The 21,314-nt window shown below is 40.1% G+C and overlaps 2 protein-coding genes across 2 annotated transcripts in view; one reads left to right on the top strand and one right to left on the bottom strand.

The window, feature by feature from the left end:
* LOC131235720 (protein LEAD-SENSITIVE 1) overlaps positions 1-7,858 on the top strand; it is a 35,131-nt gene extending 27,273 nt beyond the window's left edge. The window contains exon 3 of the mRNA XM_058233039.1: positions 6,970-7,858. Within this exon, the coding sequence (XP_058089022.1) occupies positions 6,970-7,655 (686 nt within the window). The 3' untranslated portion in view covers positions 7,656-7,858. The remainder of the gene's footprint in view (positions 1-6,969) is intronic.
* Positions 7,859-8,761: 903 nt separating this feature from the next.
* LOC131235718 (secoisolariciresinol dehydrogenase-like) lies at positions 8,762-12,038 on the bottom strand. Its single transcript, XM_058233038.1, has 2 exons — positions 11,722-12,038; positions 8,762-9,695 (listed from the first exon to the last, which is right to left on the bottom strand). The coding sequence occupies exons 1-2, from the start codon at positions 11,757-11,759 to the stop codon at positions 8,909-8,911; spliced, it is 825 nt and encodes a 274-aa protein (XP_058089021.1). The 5' UTR covers positions 11,760-12,038; the 3' UTR covers positions 8,762-8,908.
* Between the last annotated feature and the right edge of the window lie 9,276 nt (positions 12,039-21,314).

The raw sequence follows: 21,314 nt of genomic DNA, 5'->3' as shown, positions 1-21,314 counted from the left end.
CCACAGCAGCCCAAAAAGAAGAAGAAAAGAAAAAAAAATGTATGTTTTTTTTTTTTTCCTTATTTTTTCTAGGGTTATGGCCCGTAATAGTTGTTACAGTACCGTAACGGCCGTTATGGCCCGTTACAAACCCAAAAAATAGTGGTGCCCTGTTTCGGGGCCATATCCCGTAACGGTATCAACCGTTACCATTACGTATCGGCCGTTACGGCCAATACGTAACCGATTTTGAATACGTTGGTCCCATCATTGTTTCCTTCTGATTATAAAGAATCACTTTTTGCCAATCATAGCCATCCTGTCAATGGTCTGGAGAAAGGATGGCTATACAAATAAGGCCAAATCTAGGATGGATTTGATCATCCGATCAGTGTGATTTTTTCGTGGTAGCCCATGACATATGTCCTGAATTTGATGGACAGTTCAGATCGATTGATGGGGTATCCAAGTGAACTGATGCAACTAGGATCACTACTACTAATAGTGCTTTGTGAGCACTGGAGCATTTCTCTTTAGCATAATAGGTTTTGAAGTTTGTTGGTCGACCAGTTTGATGAATTAATAGTTTTGATAAGGGCATTGCTGTACTCCTGTAAAGCGTGAACTGATTAAAGTTGTGAATTAGCTGCTATATTAGTATTGAAAAGTAATTAGCAGGAGGGTTCTTCTTGCGTGGTGTTGCCATAACCTGTGGTATGTTTGGCATGGAACTGATGTTATGTTGTTATTGCCATTGTGGATTGGTAGACCTCGATGATCGTCTAAATGCCCTTATATTAGAATAAAACAATGGGTTGAAAAAAATAAAAGCCTTCCAAGTTGAATTCTTGAAGAGGAAGATGGAGAACAGTGGTTGTTGCAGGAATGGTGCACCCGGGTATTTATAAGTGTAATTCTGAGTAGTTTTGGATTTTTTTTCCCCCTATGGTTCAATAATTCCATCCCTTAATTGAAGATAATCGCGGAAAAGTGCATTTTCCATGAGAAACAATCCTGTGCTTTAGGTCTGATTGGACGGTGGGATTTCTCAGTCCTAGATCAATTGGGATGGTTCTATATTGCCTACACTTCTGTGCTAGAATCATTAGAAATGCCCTCTTTGAGTAGTTCATAGAATCATTGATAGGGATTCATTTTACATGTGTTTTAAAGAGGGAAAGGTAGTGGGCACTATTGATGCAGGAAAAAAGATCAGTATTGAAAAGGCGGAAAATGGAAAGAAAAAAGCGAAGGAGAGGACTGCCATGTACACAACCATTTACCAAAAGGACTTTAGCTTCAACATATGGTGGTGAAGACCCATTATATTTCAAGCCAGTCCTTGCGATTTGTCAAGAGGCACTTTCTGTGGATTATACCAGTCCGGTGGAGATGAGTGACTAAATGACAATGTTGGCTTAATCTCTGAGAATGGGCCCTAGGTTGTGCATTCAATTGTAGACATTCAACTATCCTTTCCTATCATTGCATATTAAAGCATGATTCCCTACTTGAATAGAAAATACCATTTAAGTCATTCACTAGTGTATTCATGTGCACGGATCTTGTATGACCACTATGAATGTGTTGAATCCTTAATATACATATATCCTTACTGCATGTGGACAAGCGCATCACATGGTTCTGAACTAGGGAAGGGACACTGAGAGACTAGAATACCTGTTAACACATGAATTTCATTATGTATGTCTCACACACATGTGAATTGTGGTAGGTTTATCTTACCTAAATTGCATGTCTTATTAGAGCACACGTCCTTGCATCTTGCATCTTTATCTTGCATGAAGATGTCTCAAAGCCGAAGTCCTCTAGACGGGTTGCTTACATAGCATCCCTCTCCTCGCTTTCCCTTCTTTTTGTTGATTTTTCTTTTTTGTATTCAATAATTGCCTACTTCCTGTGAATTGTGGTAGGTTTATCTTACCTAAATTGCATGTCTTATTTAGAGCATGTGTCCTTGCATCTTGCATCTTTATCTTGCATGAAGACGTCTCAAAGCTGAAGTCCTCTAGACGGGTTGCTTACATAGCATCCCTCTCCTCGCTTTCCCTTCTTTTTGTTGATTTTTCTTTTTCCGTATTCAATAATTGCCCACTTCTTGTCCCTCTTAATGAAGAGTGGTAATTGCCGGCAATGCATACAAGTCTTTTTGATAATTCGGTGGACCACTCCAATAACCAAATAAGGATACTAGGTTTTAAGTACAGGGAAAATAGCACCATCCTAATTTTGGGCCAAGGCATACACATTGGGCCAGTTGCTGACTTGGATCTTGCAAGAACTTCCTTGCCATATTAACAATTAGTACACATGCACTTGCATATTGCACGATTCTCTATAAAAGCTACTGTCAATATGGAAGTACATAAGCTAATGTTGATCAATGAATCTAGACTATGCATAAAGCTGAAGTCCTGTCGTGCTGCCTGTATGGGTACTCTCTCTCTCTCTCACGCTGATTTTTTTTTTGTAATTTATTAATTGACTTTTTTTATCTCCCTCTTAGTGACATCTTGTTACTGCTTTGAATGTATGTTAAGTGAGCTTTTGGTTATCTGGTGAATTGCTTGAAGAAAGAAATTCTTAGGTCAAAGCCAAGGTTTTGAATATTCTTTACATTATTCCTGTATAAGATATTTTTTAATGGCATCAGTCATCAATGGGGCGAACTGGTGGGCCAAGGAAAAAAAGGCGTCGATATACCATGTATTGGTACCAAGGTATTCAATAACAGTAATGGTGACCATAATGGCCACTGCCATTACTGTGATGATACAGGCCGTAGGGCCATTATTGGCTCTTTATATATATATAATGAAAAAACCCATAACACGTAATGGTTCCTACCATTACTGTTATGTAACCGTTTTTGAATATCCTGATTGTCACTGATATACTGTCACAGCTGATGCAGCCTTAAAAGCCCTACTTTGAATTATTTGTTTTAAAAAATTCTCTCGTTTCCCCCCTTCGTTCTTCCTTTCAACCATGAGGGAAGCTTAGAAGTTAATTTTAGACTAGATCTAGGTCTATTTTGAAAATTAAAATATAAGATTTGAGTGGGATTTGATGCATCAAAGTGGAATAGACCATTTTAGTAATATCAGAAAAAGGTGAAACCATCACTGTATTTTTTTTTTCTTGTTGTTGCATTCCTATGTAATGGGCCTTGAGTTGTGATTATTTTTGTTCAATTGGAACCTATTATGCTGACTTTCACTAAGTTAAGCTAATATACAACATTCTTATAAAAAAATGGTCCCTTACACAACATTCTTATAAAAATGTTACATTCTTCAAAATAAAAATCCCACAGGTAAGAGCATTAAGTACAATACAAATGTCACGTTCCTCAAAAATCAAATTCTCAAATTTTCAATTAGTCTCTACACTCTAGTGTCTAAAGGTCATCTACATCTAAGTACAATACAAATCCCACATGTAAGAGCATCAAGTACAATACAAATGTCAGTATGTCACATTCCTCAAAAATCAAAACCTCAAATTCTCAATTAACAGTCTCTACACTCTTAGTGTCTAAAGGTCATCTACATCTTAGTATAATACAAATCCCGTAGGTAAGAGCATCAAGTAAAATACAAATGTCACATTCCCACATGGACCACACCATAAAAAACAATGCACAAACACTTACACGCACAACATAGTGGTCCCCATGTGGGCCACACCATAGAAACAATGCACATCCACACATACGCACACCACAATGGTCCCCATGTGGGCCACACCATAGAAAACAATGCAAATCCATCCATGCACAAACCTCAGTGGCCCCCACGTGGGCCATAACATAGAAAACAATGCATAACCATAGAGATATTGAAAAATAATTGGAAAAAATGATAAAGAACAAAAAATGCACACTAACGGATATTTTAAAAAGAAAAATAAATGAAAAATAACTAATTATTTTCATTGTACATGAAAAGAAACTCACTAAGGGGAACAAACGTACCTATTGTTGTCTCAAGAGGAGATTTAATCAATGAAAACTTTGAAATTTGAAGCTCCATCGTCTTCTGGAACCGGAATTGGGGAAATCTGATTTCTCCTTCATTTCTTCTCCAATGATTGTGAAACCGCACTAAATGGACCTTCTTATAGGCTCCAACAATCGGCCAAAGAAGCCCCTTCGACGGGCTTTTGGATCGCAAGATTGAAGAAAGGGAGAAGAGGTTGCGTTCGGCGTTCGGCGAGGGCTTTCCAAGGGGTTTCGAAATCCCTATTCGATTTTCTCTTTTTTAAGTTTAGTTTAGGACTTCTTGTGGTGTGAGTTCACCACCATTTTTAACAAAGAAATGTTAAAAAAAAAAAAAGTGCAGTGTAGCGCACGCTACCTGCGCTACACGCTACGCATCCGTAGCGTATGCTACAACCCTTGTAGCGTACGCTAAAAGGGATTTACACTATTTGGCTCGCTATGTAGAACTACGGCAATGCTACGCTACGTAGCGTACACTACTGCTACGCTACGGATGCTATTTAATACACTGAGTGGGATATTTGGCTTAAATTGGTTGACTAATAAAGTAAGGGAGTTCGAGTCACTATCGGAATTTAAATATGGTTGTCTTTGGGGTTGTTTTGTTTACTGCTCAAGTCACTTACATTTGGCATGGAAAATGTGCCTGAATTTAGCAACTTTAGGCTGTTCTAGAGTTAAATCAAAGGCCGATTAGTAGTTTTAAGGCCACACCGTGGAAAAGAATGTACAATAAATGGATTCACTCCATTTCTGGTGAACTTGATGAGTGGATTGGCGTCATTTCTGCCCCTAATGATCTTCAAGGTGGTGCTAACCTTTTGCAATGGCTCTCTAATACACAAGAAGCAACTTTATATACAGGTGGATGATAATTTTGCCATCCATTGATGTTGTATCATATCCCAGCTCCAATGGGCACCGTCTGATTGACTTTACCCTGTATCCCTTTTTTGGGTCTTCCATGGATGGTCAAATTCTGGTTGATGAGCCCAATGACCATCCCCCAATCTCCAAAAGTAGGAATTGATATATCCGCCTAAACATGTTTTATTTGACAATCCTATGTGTATTGAGTCATAGGATTCCTAGCTACCCTCAGCTTGAGACGCCCTGCCAAGTTATGCATGGGTTGTGTCTTCAAGTTAGGAATTTCTTTTTGGTCAAATTTATTTGCTATTATTGGCAATGTTTTCAAAATAATTGTAACATTTTTTTTTTCTTTGAAATGTAGATAGTAATCCTATTGTAACTTGTAAAAGAGAATCAATTGCACCAAATCACTATTTTGTTGGGATTTTACTAAATTTTCAGATTATAAATAAATTAAGAAAAAAAAATAAAATCATTAATCATCTGTTTGCCACCAAGAGGCATATAGAAATGTAATAGATACCATGATATTATCAATTTCGACCCTCTATATGGTATATCCATGTGTAAATGTGTCATAATAAAATTCATGTCACCCAATTCCTGTCTACATCTTTATTCTTGGCATTTTCGAGTATAATTTCAAAAAGATAACAAAATCTCCAAAAACATCCCCTTAATATCTAGATTTGGGTAAGTATTCCCATGTAATATGATATCCATCACCATCTTCAATAATCAAATTAATGCATAGAGGGGGTTCTCAGAAAAAATAAAAATAAAAATGTGAGAATACCTTAAGGCACGATAAAGGAAATAAAAGAAAACAACAGATCAATGTCATGTGTTTTTCCCAAAATTTAACTTCTAAAACAAGCAAATGATAGAGACAAGAATAAGGTTATATCCAATGTTCGAATTATCTCCGATATTATCGAAATATCTCCGATATTATCTTTATCTCTAGCTCAGCGATACCGATAACACTGGTAGCGATACCGATAATATGCTAGTAGTATTAGAAATTCCAGGTATTAACAATGTATCGCTAAGTATCACCAACATATCTATATCACTAATGTAATCACCAATATTTTCAACTATGTAAATTCTAGGTGTCGCTTGTATTGCCAATGCATCAATATCGCGAATGTATCGCCAATATTTTCAACTATGAAAATTCTAGGTCATGCTTGTATCATAAGTGTATCGACGATATTTCAATAGTAAATTTTTATTTCAAAATTTTCTTTTCATGGGCACATGGTTGTATGTAGTGTTTAATTTGTCATTGATAATATTGATAATATCTAGATATTATCAATATTGCAACATGCACGATATTGAGACCACAAGCTTTCGTTTCCTTTCCAATTGTTGATGATTTCTTGGTGAAATATCACCTGTTGTTGATATTTTGCAATATCAATGGATGTTTGGATGGAAGGTTGGATGGTTAAATAGGCTGGATGGGATGGTTGGACTGATTTCTTACAGTAGCACATGCTTTAAAGGCCCCATTAAATGGAAACTTGTTATGTATGTATTCTTTTTACAATTGTTTTATTTCTATATATGCAAATATGTCCATTTAAACATCTTTTGAAGTTTCGCTGAAAATTCCACCGTTTTTCCTAAGTTTCCCTACATTTCCGGTTATTAGCGATATTATTGGCTATATCGATATTGTTTCTGTATCCCTGTCCAGCAAAACTTGTAGCGATACCGATACTTCAAACACTGGTTATATCTTAATAGGGAGGGCACTCGTATGTTCTGAAAGAAAATTGAGAAAAAGAGAGAAAAGAAACGAAAAGGAACATGTTTGCACAAATTCCAAATGGCAGGGGATAGGGTTATTTCTAGCATAGGAAAAGATAGGGGTAAGTGTAAAAAACCCAGAAGGAAATCTCTCTCTCTCTTTTTTGTTAACCTAAATAAACCTGAATAACCACAAATCTTGTGAGTTATATTTGACCAACGAGCTGTTTGGCCTTATTCTCTCATATTCTCTCATCGCATCTTATTGTTGTTATTCTTCTCAAATTTCCGGCTGCATTATATGCTCTATAACTCCTCCCATTGCAACACAGGCATCTATGTTGGGGAAAATGAAGTCATCCACTTCACAAGAGGAAGGGGTCAGGAAGTTGGAACTGGGACGGTGCTCGATGTCCTCCTCCTGAGCTCTGGGCCGAATCGATATCAACTCTGCCCGAATTGCTCCCAACAAGAAGACGGTAATGGAGTTGTCTCTTCTTGCCTGGACTGCTTTCTTGCAGGTGGGGTCCTATACCGCTTCGAGTATTCTGTCAGCCCTGCTCTCTTTCTTGCGAAAGCTCGTGGTGGAACATGCACCCTTGCTGTCTCTGACCCAGACGAGATTGTAGTTCACCGAGCTACCTACTTGCTCAACAATGGCTTCGGATGCTACAACGTCTTCAAGAACAACTGCGAGGACTTTGCCATCTATTGCAAGACTGGTCTCCTCGTCCTCGACGAGGGGACGATTGGTCGGAGTGGCCAGGCGGTGTCAATCATCGGCGGCCCCCTTGCGGCTGTCATGTCGACACCCCTGCGCCTCGTCACCACTAACATATATGGGATGACAGCGACGGCCGTTGGGGTCTACTGTGCGAGCCGCTATGCTGCTGATATTGGCATGCGGAGGGATGTGGTGAAGGTGGATGCTGAGGATCTGACGTCGAGGCTGGCAGCGGGTGCCCTGCGGGTCGTGGAGGCCAGCAGCACAGCTGCGGTGCTTCCAGTCCGATGTTAGCTCCTCTCTGTTTGGGGTTAGATATTATTTGATGGGAAAGTGATGTCTTGGACATTGGTTTAGGGTTCAATGGAGAGATGTTCTGAACCTTGACGATGGCTGATGATCATTGTATTGCTTTTATGTATTGGTATCCATTGTGTTTTATGTTTGCTTGGAAATGATTATAAGGATTTAAAGTTCATTAAGAAAGTTTATTATGGTATAGGGTGGATTGAAGCTAGGGCTGTCAATTGGTTACTTGACCTGCAGAGACCCAATGGACCCAGCCTAATTTTAACGTGTTTGGGTCCCATTTTTTGGACCTGTTGAGGTTCAGGTCACATATATTGGAGCTGTTTAAAAATAGGTTCTAGTTCGTTTTAGGTCGATCCATGTGATGGAGCCTATTAAAGTCAGGTTTGGGTTGGGTGCAGTAAATTTTTATAGTAAAACTTGAGTGGATCCTGGTGTCGAAGAACTAGACCCGGACATGGTTAGCCAGATAAGGTAAACTATAGGATCAGACCCACATGGGGGGAGATTCTACTAGAAATGGACAGAGTAGAGAGTGGGATTTGAAACCATAACATCACAAAAAGGAAGCAATGTCCCTAAACAATGAGCAACTGTGTGGTTATTGATACGAGTTATGTTCTATATAAATACTAAATTTAGTTACTTTTATACGTCTAGTTTACATTTCTAATATTTTTAATTTACAATAATTATATATTGAGTCGTGTCCAGCCTTTGAGTCAACCCAAGTTGGTTGAGCATTGAGTTGATTTTTTTGATTTTTGAGATCTGCATTAGACGGGCCTGTTGAAATGGAAAGAGAGAGGACATTGGGGCTCTGTGTTATTAGCCTGGCCTGCTGAATTGCATTAACTTGCCACTCTTTCGTGGAACTTATTCTCTTATCATTTTTGCAAGGCCTGTTTGGCAAGACGCCTAGGAATGAATTCATATCATTTTAGTTAATCATAATTATATTGTTAGTTATCACATCATCACTGCGTTTGATTGGATGAAATATCAAGAAATTTCATTTATTTTAATCAGGTCCAATTCGGTTCATGAGAATGACTTTCGGCATGTACCTTGAAAGATCACAAGTTTCCTACTAGTACTCAAACAAGAACAATTTCATTACAAATACTGTTTATTCCAGTGTTTTATTTGGAGAAACATCTCCAGGCCAATACAAAGGGACGGTGATCCTATCTTTGAAATGTTTAAATCAAGTGGCCTGGCCGATTTATCACCAAACTTCAAGGGTGCTGATTGAATAGTCCAAAATCTGTTTTAACAGAGCTGAAACCACCATCAATCACCAAGTTTTGTCCACTCACGTATCCAGACTCGTCACTCCCGAAGTAGACAGCGGCTAATGCGATGTCCTCCGCTGTTAACACCGAGCCATGGAGGTTAAAGAAGCCGCTTATCCAATTTTCCAACTCCTCCTTGTCTTTGTTAACGTAGGACTTCACCAAAGATGAGGCGACTAGGAAAGGCGATATGCAATTCACCCTAACCCCGAACTGCCCTAACTCCGCAGCTGTACTTTTTGTGAGCCCTACAAGAGCATGCTTTGATGCCACGTATGCATGTGATGCAACACCACCAATGACCGTCGCCACACTCCCGTTGTTGATGATGCTACCTCGTTTGGCTGGGACCATGACACGAGCAGCATGCTTGGTGCCCAAGAAAGCCCCCGTGATGTTGACGGCAAGGACCTTATCGAAGTCAGCCAGCTCATTGTCTGTAATCTTCGCCTTCCATGGGTCTAAGATGCCAGCATTGTTGAACATGATGTCAAGCTTCCCGAACTTAGAGATGGTACGGTCGACGGCGTCTATGACATTTTTTTCAATGGTGATGTCGCAATGAATGTATAAGGCGGTGTCGGACCCTATGTCTTTGCACACTGAATCACCTAAGTCGTCTTGGATGTCAGCGATAACGACTTTGGCCCCATGTTGCGCGAAGAGTATGGCTGTGGTCTTGCCGATACCGGTGGCACCGCCAGTGATTAATGCCACCTTCCCTTCTAATCTGTTAGATTTTAGAATATCACAATCACAAATCACTAACTGCGTGAACAAGTTGTAAGGAGATTCACCCAAGAGGGACTGAAGAGGGATGCAATGGAATCGACTCGAAACTCGGCCAAATCAACTTGATACTGACAATTAATTTGCATAAGAAGAATAGAGGCAGATTAGCTACTGAACCCGACATTAGAGAACTCACTACTGGAATGACATCACCATGTTATGTGGGCCCCACCATGATGTATGTGTTGTATCCACTACGTCCATCTATTTGGAAATACCATTTTAGGGGATGAGCAAAAGAATAGGGCAGATTCAAAGCTCAAGTTGGCCCTTGGACAGAAAACAATGGGGACAGTGACGCCCACCATTGAAAGCTTCTTAGGGCCCGCCATGATGTTTATTTGAGATCCAACCTGTTTATAAGTTAACACAGACATAGAATAAGGTGAAACACAAACATCAACTTGATCGATAACTTCTGTGGCCCCAAGAAGTTTTTAAGGGTAGTCGTTCAATCTCCACTGTTTTCTGTGGTGGGGTTTACTTAAGATTTGGATCTGCCTAATTCTTGTCTCATGCCTTAAAATGATGTCTCCAAATGAATGGACAGTGTGGATACAACACATACATCATAATGGGCCCTAGAAAACATGGCGGAGTCACTTCAGCAGGGAGGCTCCCTACTGTCATTCAGTAGCTAATCCGCCGAAGCGGATTGGTTGGTGTACCACACACTAGCTATATAGCTGGTGTATTGAGGTCAGCAAGTTCTGTGGGTCACATCATGATGTATGTGTTATATCGAAACCGTCCATCCATTTGGCAAGCTCATCTTAAGGCTTGAGCCGAAAAATAAGACAGATCTAGGATCCTTACTCTTGCTTGGGTGGTAGACTCCCAGGAGTTTCAACACCCGTCCATAGGTGGTGAAAGCCCACTACGGCGTGAGTGTGTGTGCGTGTGTTAAAAATAAAAAATAAAAAAAGAAAAAAAGAAGAAGACAGATCTAAAGATAAAGTAGACCACAGGACAAAAAGCAGTGGGGGATTAAACGTCTACCATTGAAATTTTTTTGGGGGTCACAGAAGTTTCAGATCAATATGAAAATTTTTTCCTCTTCATCCAGGTATTTGTGACCTTATGAACGGATTAGATGGAAAATAAGCGTTATGGTGAGCCCTGTTATTATCCCCACTGCTATTTTTGGTGTGGTCCATTTGAGTTTTGGGTATGATTATTTTTTGGCTAATTCTCTAAAACAATCTCAAAAATTTGATGAACGGTGTGGATATAATAAATACATCATTGGGGGCCATGTATCTTTGATCTCCTTTGAACCGTTCCTACAACTCGGAGCTCGAGGAGCGTCCGCGCTCGTCTTCGCACCACACGTATCTACACCAGCTATATAGCTGGTGTGTGGTGTGGTCATTCAGATTGTCCACCATGGGTCGCTCGATTACTAGTAGGCACGCCCCTCTGATATAACCAAGCTTGTAAATTTCCTTTGAAATTTTTTTGAAAGGGGTTAGAAGGTGAGTGATTTGAGTGAGTTTGCTCGAGTGGAGCTTCTGACTCGGCTGAGTTTGGCCTTCTTCAGCTGAGAATTAGGCCAATCTAAAACTCAGGCCAGAGACACGTTCAAAAATAGTTGGGATGGAGACGGCCACCATTAAAAACCTCCCACATTGTTTGTGCGAAACCACTTTATTTATTTATTTTATTTTTTATAATAATATTTGATCCAATCTGCTTAGAAGATGCAACCGATGGGGATGAGTGGACATCTAAAAATTCAGGTGGGTTGCAACAAGCAATGTGAGAGGTTTTAGGATGATGTTGCATCATGTGGCTGACATGAGTTTTGCATTAGCCTGATTTTTGGGCTTTAAGGAAAACTTGGGGGAGTGCCTGCAATGGATGGGTTGGCTGTCATGTACGCATTATGGTGGGCCTCACAAATCTCGTTTGTAGGTTAAGCTTGCCGGTCGTGACCTTGATGGAGATGAGTTCAGGATGCTTACCTTCTTCCAGTGGACAAGAGAAATTTGCTTCCGCTCATTGTCTGGCTCCTTTTCTACAACATGGAAGGCTATTGGTCTTTTCTACAGTATGTAAGGCTTTTGGTGGTAGCTTCTTTATAGCCAAAAGGAAGAGCTGAAAGTGATTCAATCAAACTCGCAAAGCCAAAAGCTTGTGCATGAAGTTTCGGTTATTCGCTTCCTTGTTTTGGAAATTACCCTGATTAGTGAAAGGAAAAGTGTTATCATTGCAATTTTACCACTACTAAGCCAAACATGAGAATCGTTGGCTAGATGTAGAGCCTTCAGAAGACAAGTGAAAAAAATTGTAATTATTGTGGTTCTTTGTGTTATTATCATAAAAATCTTGAATTTAAATAGCAATATTAGTATGTATTGGTGATGATTTTATTGTACAGTAGTACAAAAATGTTATCATTACAATTTTACGGTCAATAATATAAAACAGGACTTGACCATTAAATGCATTTGTTGTTAGGAGATGTGAAGTAATTTATAACCATTGAACATTTCCTTTATATTACACCAGAAACTAGTGAAAGAAACAGGTCCTTAGCCACCAAATCCACATTAAAAGATGCACCGGCTGGACAACTTACCGGCCCATAGAGTTTGAACAAATCACTTCTAATTCATCCACACCTTTTTGCTGCTTAAATTTGGACCATTCTTTCTTTGATTGAATGTCCCACAAAAAAAGTGATTTAGGAAGAATTTACATTGAAAGAAAATGGTAATATTCTCAAAGTGTTTAGTAATATTTTTCTTTTACAGTAAATGGAATTGTAAGTAATTAAAAGATCGTGATCGGCGAATTGCCTCATATGGTCAGGTATGTGGGTTGACTGAGATGCCTTTGAGAAATCCACTCTGTCCATCAATTTCTCAAATTCCTGATTTACAAAAATCAGGCAGCTCTAAAACTCACATGCGCTGCATGATTGGATGTTTTTAGTCTTGAGTTCAAGAAACAGATGACAATAAATCAAAGGTGATGTTAGTTCGATTTTTGGTCTTAGAATCTATCCACCGGGAATCTCATTGGTTGAGCTTTAACTATGGGGCACGCATGGTACTTAAATAATTGAGTGTGGTTCATTCACATAGGCTCACAATTGTACAGTTGTTGTACATATAACTCCAAAATAAACTTAACACATACAGGTTATTTAATTAGATTAATGGACCTCTTACAGCCTTTGGTTAAGAGACATGTTCAACTGGCCATTCGTTGTCAACCAATGGCACCATCTAAGATCCTAATTGTCCAAATCTACTCTGGCTATAATTCCTTAATTTGATTAATTGGACAATACTAGCTGCTTATTGCACCCCATTTTGTTTAGGGGAGCAAAACCTGTGCCGGGGCCAGAGTGTTGACTTGCGGGGCTCTCTTTGTGTCGGCCATGGTTTCCCCAAAATTATTGTAGAAAGTGACTCCAAGAGATTCACATGTTTAACAAAGGCTCCACAAACATGTGGAGAATGTCGTAATGGAGTGCACGAGTTGAATTTCTCGAGTGAAGCTGAGGTGAGGATGAGATAACACGCCACAGGAAACGAATGGAGTTGCCAACAGTGTAGTCACATTAGGTAGCAAGTCCCAAATGGATTGAATCTTCCATGATGTGTTGGAACTTCCTCAAGTCATCCGAATGAACCTCTTCCTCTGTAGAGTTGGTCTGGAGAGTGTCCGGAGAGTTTCCGATTGGATTAAGGTCCTTTGTTCTTGACTCTTTTGTTTAGGAGTATATGATAGGCCGCCCCAGTGTTTTTCTGAGGCTAGGGTCAGTGGTGTATAAATTCTTATAAGAAATAAATGGATGGTTCTCTTTTAAAAAGAAATGCCAATTAATCCAACGTGAAGTTAGTTTGATTTTTGATGGACAGGTTATACGATTAAATTGATGGACTCCTCATAACCTTTGATTAAGAGACATCCTTGTTGATATTTTTCAACTGCCATTTAGTGTCAGTCAAACGCACCATCTACGATCCTAATTGTCCAAATCTATGGACCTCACCATAAGAAACAATGTGATTAAACTTCTTGTGGGCCATAGAAGTTTTGGATCAAGTATATTTTTTTCATTCATCCAAGTTCATATGACTTTACGAATAGGTTGGATGGAAAATTATCATGGTGGTGGGCCACAGGAAGCTTTCAACGGGGGGGTCCCTATTTCTACTAGTTTTGTGGTATGGTTCACTTGAGATTTTCATATACCTCATTTTTGGGCTCTTGCGGCAAAATGTACTCCTAAAAATGAATGGGCGGTGTGTATATATAAAACACATGGAACATGGTGGGGCTTTTCTAACACCGATCGATGTCGGTACCTGAGGGGTCAGTGCATCGACTCCCTTTGAAAGGGAGCCGAGTAGGTCATATGCGGGTAACATGTCAGTGGGTGCTACCTTGACTGTGGGGCTCACCTTGATGCAAATGTAGTGTTTGTCCATGCCGTCCATCAATTTTCCTGGCTCATTTTAGAGTGTGGTTTAAAAAATGAAGCAGATTCAAATCTCCAGTGGACCGAACGGTGGCAATTGAATATAATTATTAAAAATTTCTTAAAGGCCACAAAAGTTTTGGATCAAGCTAATATTTGTGTTCCCCCCATCATCCAGGTCTGTGTGATCTTATCAGAAGGTTGGATGGAAGATAAACATTGAGGTGAGCCTAAAGGAACCATTTACAGGTAGACGTTCAGTGACTACAGTTTCCTGTGTTATGGTCCGCTTTAATTTTGAATATGTTACATTTTTGGGACCATGCCCTAAAATGAGCTGGGAATACTGATGAGCAACATGGATATACAACGTATACATCAAAGTAGGCCCCACTATCAGGTAGCACCCACCAAAAGTTGGACGCGGATCTCCTGCAAAAGCAAAGTTTTGGTAACTTAGGTGGGGCCCACCATGATGTTTGTGAGAAATCCATCCTGTTTATCCGTTTTTTGATCTTATTTTAGGATAAATCGCCAAAATATGAGCCTGATCCAATACCCAAGTGGGCCGAAAACATGAGGATTGAATGTCCACGGTTAAAATATTCGTAGGGCCACAGAAATTTTGAATCAGAATAATATTTGTGTTTTCAGTACATCCCCAGTAGGAATGACGTTATGGACTATATGGATGGCATGTAAACATCACTGTGGAACCCAGGGAAGTTTCAACGGTAAGAATTTCCCTACTCACCTTTTCCTGTAGTGCGGCCTATTTAAGTATTGGATCCTGTTCACTTTTGGGCTCAAGTCCTTAAATGAGCTCAAAAAACGGATGGACGGGGTGGATGTCTCACAAACATCACAATGGGACACCAGGGTTTCCAGTGCAGGAACTCCCAGCCAAAGGTTTTCCAGGCAAGCCGCGTCGCTAAAAGTTGTTATCCTCGTTCCACCAAAACCGCGCATGCATTCCGTGGTGACCCTCGACTCCATGTTGGAAACATTGTACGGGTCCACCACAATGCATGCATTTTATCAACGCTGTCCATCCATTTCTCCATATCATTTTAAGGCACGAGTTCAAAAATAGGAAGATTCAAATCTCAAATGGACCACATGATCGAAAAAAGTGGTGATTGAATGCCCACTGTTAAAAACTTTTCAGGAGCATAAAAGGTTTGTATCAAGCTGGTATTTTCGTTTTCTCTTCATCCAGGTCTGCGTCAAAGAAATAATGATTACACCGGGCTTTAAAAGGTTTTTATTGATGAGTGTTTAATCACTGTCGTTCTTTATGGTCTGGCCACCTGAGATTTGAATGTACTTCATTTATGGGATCATGCATGAAAATAATATGGTGATTGGATATGAATGTAATTCATTTTTGGGATCATGCAGATCGTTCAGGAGAACGATCTGCTAAATGGATGGACAGGTCAATAAAATACAAATAACACAATGAGGCCCCCAAAGCACTGACCAATGCTTTCTCATAACTCAGGTGTGCTTGTCTTCAAGTGGTACCAATTCAAAGGTTATGTTTATCCTATGAGGAAGAAATAGTGCATGGTCGATGGTGTGGCCATCTCACTAATGCACTTTGATCACAGATCTAAGGACTACACCTGTATTATCACCTACTTGTGTCATTATACAATCAATTTATTTAACTGCATGGAGTAAACATGAAAGATTCATACTACTAATTTATTCAGCTTTATTAGGTGGAGAAAGTATATATATTTTTTCATTGAATTGGACATTCTTCTATTCAGCTTTACTCGGCGGAGAAAGTATTATTATTATTATTATTTTTATTGAATTGGACATGGGTGTGCTAAATTTGGAGGTACAATAATAACATATTTTATATTGTAATCTACATTTATTATAGATTATTGCAGGTAGCATTCCTCTACTGCCCATAAAGTCCATCAGGTGTTACACGAGTAACACGCATTAGTGGGCGTTTCCTTGACCTTGGGGCCCACTTGGTTGAGTATTACATATACATGTTGTCCATCGGTTTTTCCCACTCAATTATGGCAGAGTCCCAATAATGAAGCTGATCTAAATTTCACGTGGATCACATCACAGGGGACCAATACCACAGAGTCTCAATAATAAAGTTGGTCAAAATCTCAGATGGATCACATCACATGAAACCAATAATGAAGCCAATCAAAATCTCACGTGGATCACATTGCGAGAAACAATTGCTATTGAACTACTACCATTAAAAATTTCATACAGCTCACTAGAATGTTGATTTTCCATCCAAACTTGTCAATAATGTCACATAGACCTTGATGAAGGAAAACTTAAATATCAGTTTAATTCAAAACTTTTGTTAAACTTTTCAATACTCTGGTATTGAAAGTTTTTGAGTGTTATCATGAAATTTAACATAATATGTACATGTGTACGGTACCAATCTAGTAATCCTAACCTTACACCTATTCCTCAATATGAACTTGACTATTGGAAATAGTCTCCATTAAGAGATCAAGTCATTTGACCGTTGATTTTAAGACAAGACCACTCATTGTGTGGTTTGATATATGTATATTTCCTTAATTAATTAGGTGAATGGTTCTTTATTTATAATGAATTAGATATAAGTTCTTTTGTAAGAATTATTTAAAAACGTGTCTATAACCATATAAAACCATTAGATTTTTCAAAACTCTCATAGTAACAACCCGTAATTCAGATTCGAGTGAAATCCCTTATCATGGCCCACCTGGGTTTTGAAATTGCACCATCCTTGGTCACATAACCTAGTGGGACTTATAGAACATATTAAACGATATAGATTCGTTAACCAGCACTGTGGACCCGACAAATGTGGTGTGTACATGTGGAGTGCGTGCACTCACTGCACATCGAACTGGGAAACCCAGTCAAAGTGGGTTTGACCCGTAATACAAATCCTTCTTCATTCTTCCCGCCGAAGCGGACGGACGGACAACATTCGTTTGGGACGTGTCATGACCCACCATGATCATCCCTTGGGATGATCCAAACCTTCCATTGAGTTCAGGAGCCACCTCTGTCCCAATCCTAGTTATTGTCACGTGATTCTATGCACGTGTGTGCACACGATTCTCAGCAAAGGAGGGATCTCTGTGCTGCATCATTAACAGACAGAGTCCATTTGAGAATGCTGGTGGCCCACCATCATGATGATCTGAACTGTCCATTGGATCTAGATGATGGGTCTGGCCATAGACAGGCTAGTCCCACACGTAGATACACACATGTGCGCACATAAATGCCAGTGAAGTCAAGCCATGTGCGGCTGGATTTTCTGAAACGGAAAGCTTCCGTGTTTTCCTCCCTTCCACACTAGAGATTAGCGTGAAAGCCTCTCCTGAGATCCCAGTCATTCAAAATCCTCCTAAAACAAGTTTCGAAAACCCCCACGTTAGTAGAAGAAAAGCAGGAAAATGCGGCAGTCTGCCATCTTCCGCAGGAACAAAAACATAACCTGCGGAGGATCGCGTCTCAAGAACCCATCAAAGATTAAGATCCGGACTGTTAAAACCTACCACACTTAGAATCCAGAACATCTAGATGGAAGCCGACCAGATCTAGAACAATTTGAGAAAGAAAGAAGAAAGAATTAAAAGGAAGAACTGTCGGTTTCCTTGCTGCGCAAATATAACCGCAGTCCTATTTTTCGGTTACGCAGACAGATGTTGCGTGAACCCTCTGGTTTCCTTCCTGCGCAAATGGAATTACACAAGAAGGTTCTCAAAGAACCTAGAAACTCCCCTAAGCCTATATATTCCTCCTCCCCTTCACGAGTGAAAGAAGCAAAGGAAAGAAAGAGAGAGAGAGAAAGAGAGCAAGAAAGAGAGAGAGAGGAAGATGAAGTACCCGGCGACAAGGAGAAAAGAAAAGAAAGCCGCTTTCGCTAAAATCGTTGAGCCTAGACTCAAACCCAGGTAGACCATAAACTGTCCCTCCTTTTCCCTAGATTACTCTTTCCTTTCTTTCAAGGGTTCAAATCGGAATATCCAAAATCGAGTCGAAGCAAGTCGACTCGGCCAGGAAAAACTTGTTGGGGGCCTTGCACAAAACCTTAGGATCTAGCCTCCCGAAACAAACTAGAATTATGCAATAATAATGCAATGAACTAAATCAAAATATAAACCACACCATACTAGGGATTTTTAAATGGAAAACCCTCAAGGAGGTAAAAACCATGGGACCTCGTCCAGATCAACAATCCACTTTAAGGTAGAACGTTACAACTGATCACAAGCACACACCGCTTGGATCAAACCTTCTTCACTCATGCATGAGTGAATAAACAATAAGAGAAACAAAGAAGACGGAGAGATCTCACCGATTACGAGGACGTGAAAGCACTAAGATATGGTAGATCACCTCTATGAGCATAGCCTCTCTTCCACAAGCTTCCTCTCTCTCTTTCTCTCTTTCTCTCTCACATATTTGATAACCCTAAGCCCTTTATCGAAACCCTTACAAAGCTTTAGGAAACCCTAAAATGCCCTGGAATATACCCCAATCCCGCATACACCCATTTATATAAGAATAGAAAGAAGTAGAATTAAAATAGAAATTTTTTTTTGCAAATCTGTGTTTCTGCAATCGCATCTGTGGAACTCTTCGATGATATCGAAGGTCTCTCGATGACAGCCTTCGATATCATCGACGGTCCTTCGATGATATCGAAACATGACCAAAACTATCCGGCGACCAGGGGTGAAAAATTCAACAATTATCGATGTCATCGAAGGTCTCTCGATGACAGCCTTTGGTATCATCTAAAGTCCATCGATGATATTAACAGGACCAAAAAATTGTCCAGTGACTAGCGGTAAAAAGTCCAGCAATTATCGATGATATCGAAACTGGTTTGATTTCATAAAACCTAGCAATGAGGAGAAAATCCCCATCAAATCTCCCCCTTTTCGACTCAAGACGAATTCACCTTCTTCATGCCAGCACGGTTTCTACAAACCTCAAACTTACCCTTAAGCAAAGCCTAGGTCATTTTGTCTGACCCATTATCATCCATGTGAACCTTTTCACGCTGTAACACCTTCTGTTCCAAAGTATCCCTGATCCAATGATACCGAATCTCTATGTGTTTTGACTTTGAGTGTTGACTTGGATTCTTACTAAAGTGTATAACACTTTGACTATCATAATAAACCACATGCTGCTCCTGCTTTAGGCTAAGTTCCTGTAGGAACCTCTTCATCCAAAGCATCTCTTTACATGCCTCTGTGACTGCAATGTACTCGGCCTTTGTCGTCAACAATGCTAAGACCTTTTGTAGCTTGCTCTGCCAAGAAACCGCTCCCCCTACAAACGTGAATATAAACCCTGATGTAGACTTTTTAGAGTCTATGTCACCTGCTATATCTGCATTTATATAGCCCTCTAACAAAGGTTTTCCGTCACCATAGCATAGGCTCAACCTGGATGAGCCTCTTAGATACCACAATATCCATTTCACCGCTGCCCAATACTCTTTGCCTGGATTGGCAAGATACCGACTGACAATACCAACCGCATATGCTATGTCTGGGCGTGTACAAACCATATCATACATCAAATTTCTTACTGCTGACACGCAGAGTATCTTCTGCATCTTATCCATCTCTGCCTTCGTCTTGGGACACTGCATGTTGCTCAATCTGAAGTGACCATCCAGTGGACTACTGACCGGCTTCGCTGTATTCATATTGAACCGCTCTAGGACTTTCTCAATATACCACACTTGTGACAGCCAAAGCTTCCTGCTGCTTCTGTCATGGCTTATCTCCATTCCTAGGATTTGTTTAGTCGAGCCTAAGTCTTTCATCGCAAATGACTTGCCCAACTCCTGTTTTAACCTCTCGATCTTCTTGATGTCTTTTCCCATGATGAGCATGTCATCAACGTATAATAGTAGAACTAAGAAATTACCATCTGAGAACTTGCGTGTGAACACACAGTGGTCCGACTCTGTTCTGTCATACCCATGCTTCAACATAAATGAGTCGAACTTCTTGTACCATTGCCGTGGAGCTTGTTTCAGCCCATACAAGCTCTTCCTCTGCCTACACACCATATGCCCCTTACCTTTGACTTCGAACCCCTCTAGTTGGTACATGTAGATCTCTTCTTCCAAGTCACCATGGAAAAAGACAGTTTTAATATCTAACTACTCTATCTCCAGATCCATGCTAGCTGCCAACCCAAGTAACACCCGTATGGATGTCATCTTCACCACTGGTGAGAATATCTCTTCGAAGTCTATACCTTTCCTCTGACTAAAACCTTTCACCACAAGTCTGGCCTTAAACCTCATCTGTGAATTCTTCTACTCAATCTTCTTTCTGAACACCTGCTTGTTGCTCAAAGCTTTCTTGCCCTTAGGCAATTTTACCATATCATAGGTGTGGTTCTTATGAAAGGATTCTATCTCCTCTTACATAGCTTTCAACCACTCCCCTTATGCTCGTCGGCTAGGTCCTCAGAATAATCTTCTAGCTCTCCCCCATCAGTCAACATAATGTACTCATGCGGCGAGTACCTCTTGAACGACTGTCTGTCTCTATATGACATCCTCACCTGTGGCTCAACAGGTGGATCAAGTGGGGGCTGCTCCCTTAGTCCATCCTCTGAAGGAACTCCATCGTCCTCTGTACCTTACTATAGTCCCCCGTCATCAGGCACCACAGGAGGAGTAATTGGATCCATGTCCTCTAGCTCACTTGAACTAGGCTGGTTCTTCTCTGGCTTACCAATGTCTTCTATACACTAATCTTTAAAGAAAACTACATCTCTTCTCCTAACGAGCTTCCTCTTAGTGAGATCCCACAATCTGTAACTGAATTTTTCATCACCATACCCCAAGAACACACATTGCCTGATCTTCATATCGAGCTTAAACCTCACGTCCTTTGGTACGTGAACGGATGCCCTGCATCCAAACACCCTGAGATGACTGTACAATGGATCTTGTCCAGTCACCTTCTCATGTACTTCTCCATTCAATGGGGCTGTGGAGACCTGTTTATCAAATACACCGCTGTATGCATTGCTTCTCCCTAGAACGTCTTGGGCAACTTCACATAGGATAACATACATCTGATT

The sequence above is a fragment of the Magnolia sinica genome, chromosome 19 (genome assembly GCF_029962835.1).
Source record: "Magnolia sinica isolate HGM2019 chromosome 19, MsV1, whole genome shotgun sequence".
NCBI lineage: Eukaryota > Viridiplantae > Streptophyta > Magnoliopsida > Magnoliales > Magnoliaceae > Magnolia > Magnolia sinica.
This window is presented reverse-complemented; position numbering and strand designations above follow the sequence as displayed.

What these genes read in the sequence shown, in the direction of transcription:
- LOC131235718 (XM_058233038.1), bottom strand. Translation starts at nt 11,759, where the DNA reads ATGAGCGGAAGCAAATTTCTCTTGTCCACTGGAAGAAG. An exon ending in CTCTTGTCCACTGGAAGAAG is followed by an intron (nt 9,696 to 11,721) that starts GTAAGCATCCTG and finishes AAAATCTAACAG; the next exon opens with ATTAGAAGGGAAGGTGGCAT.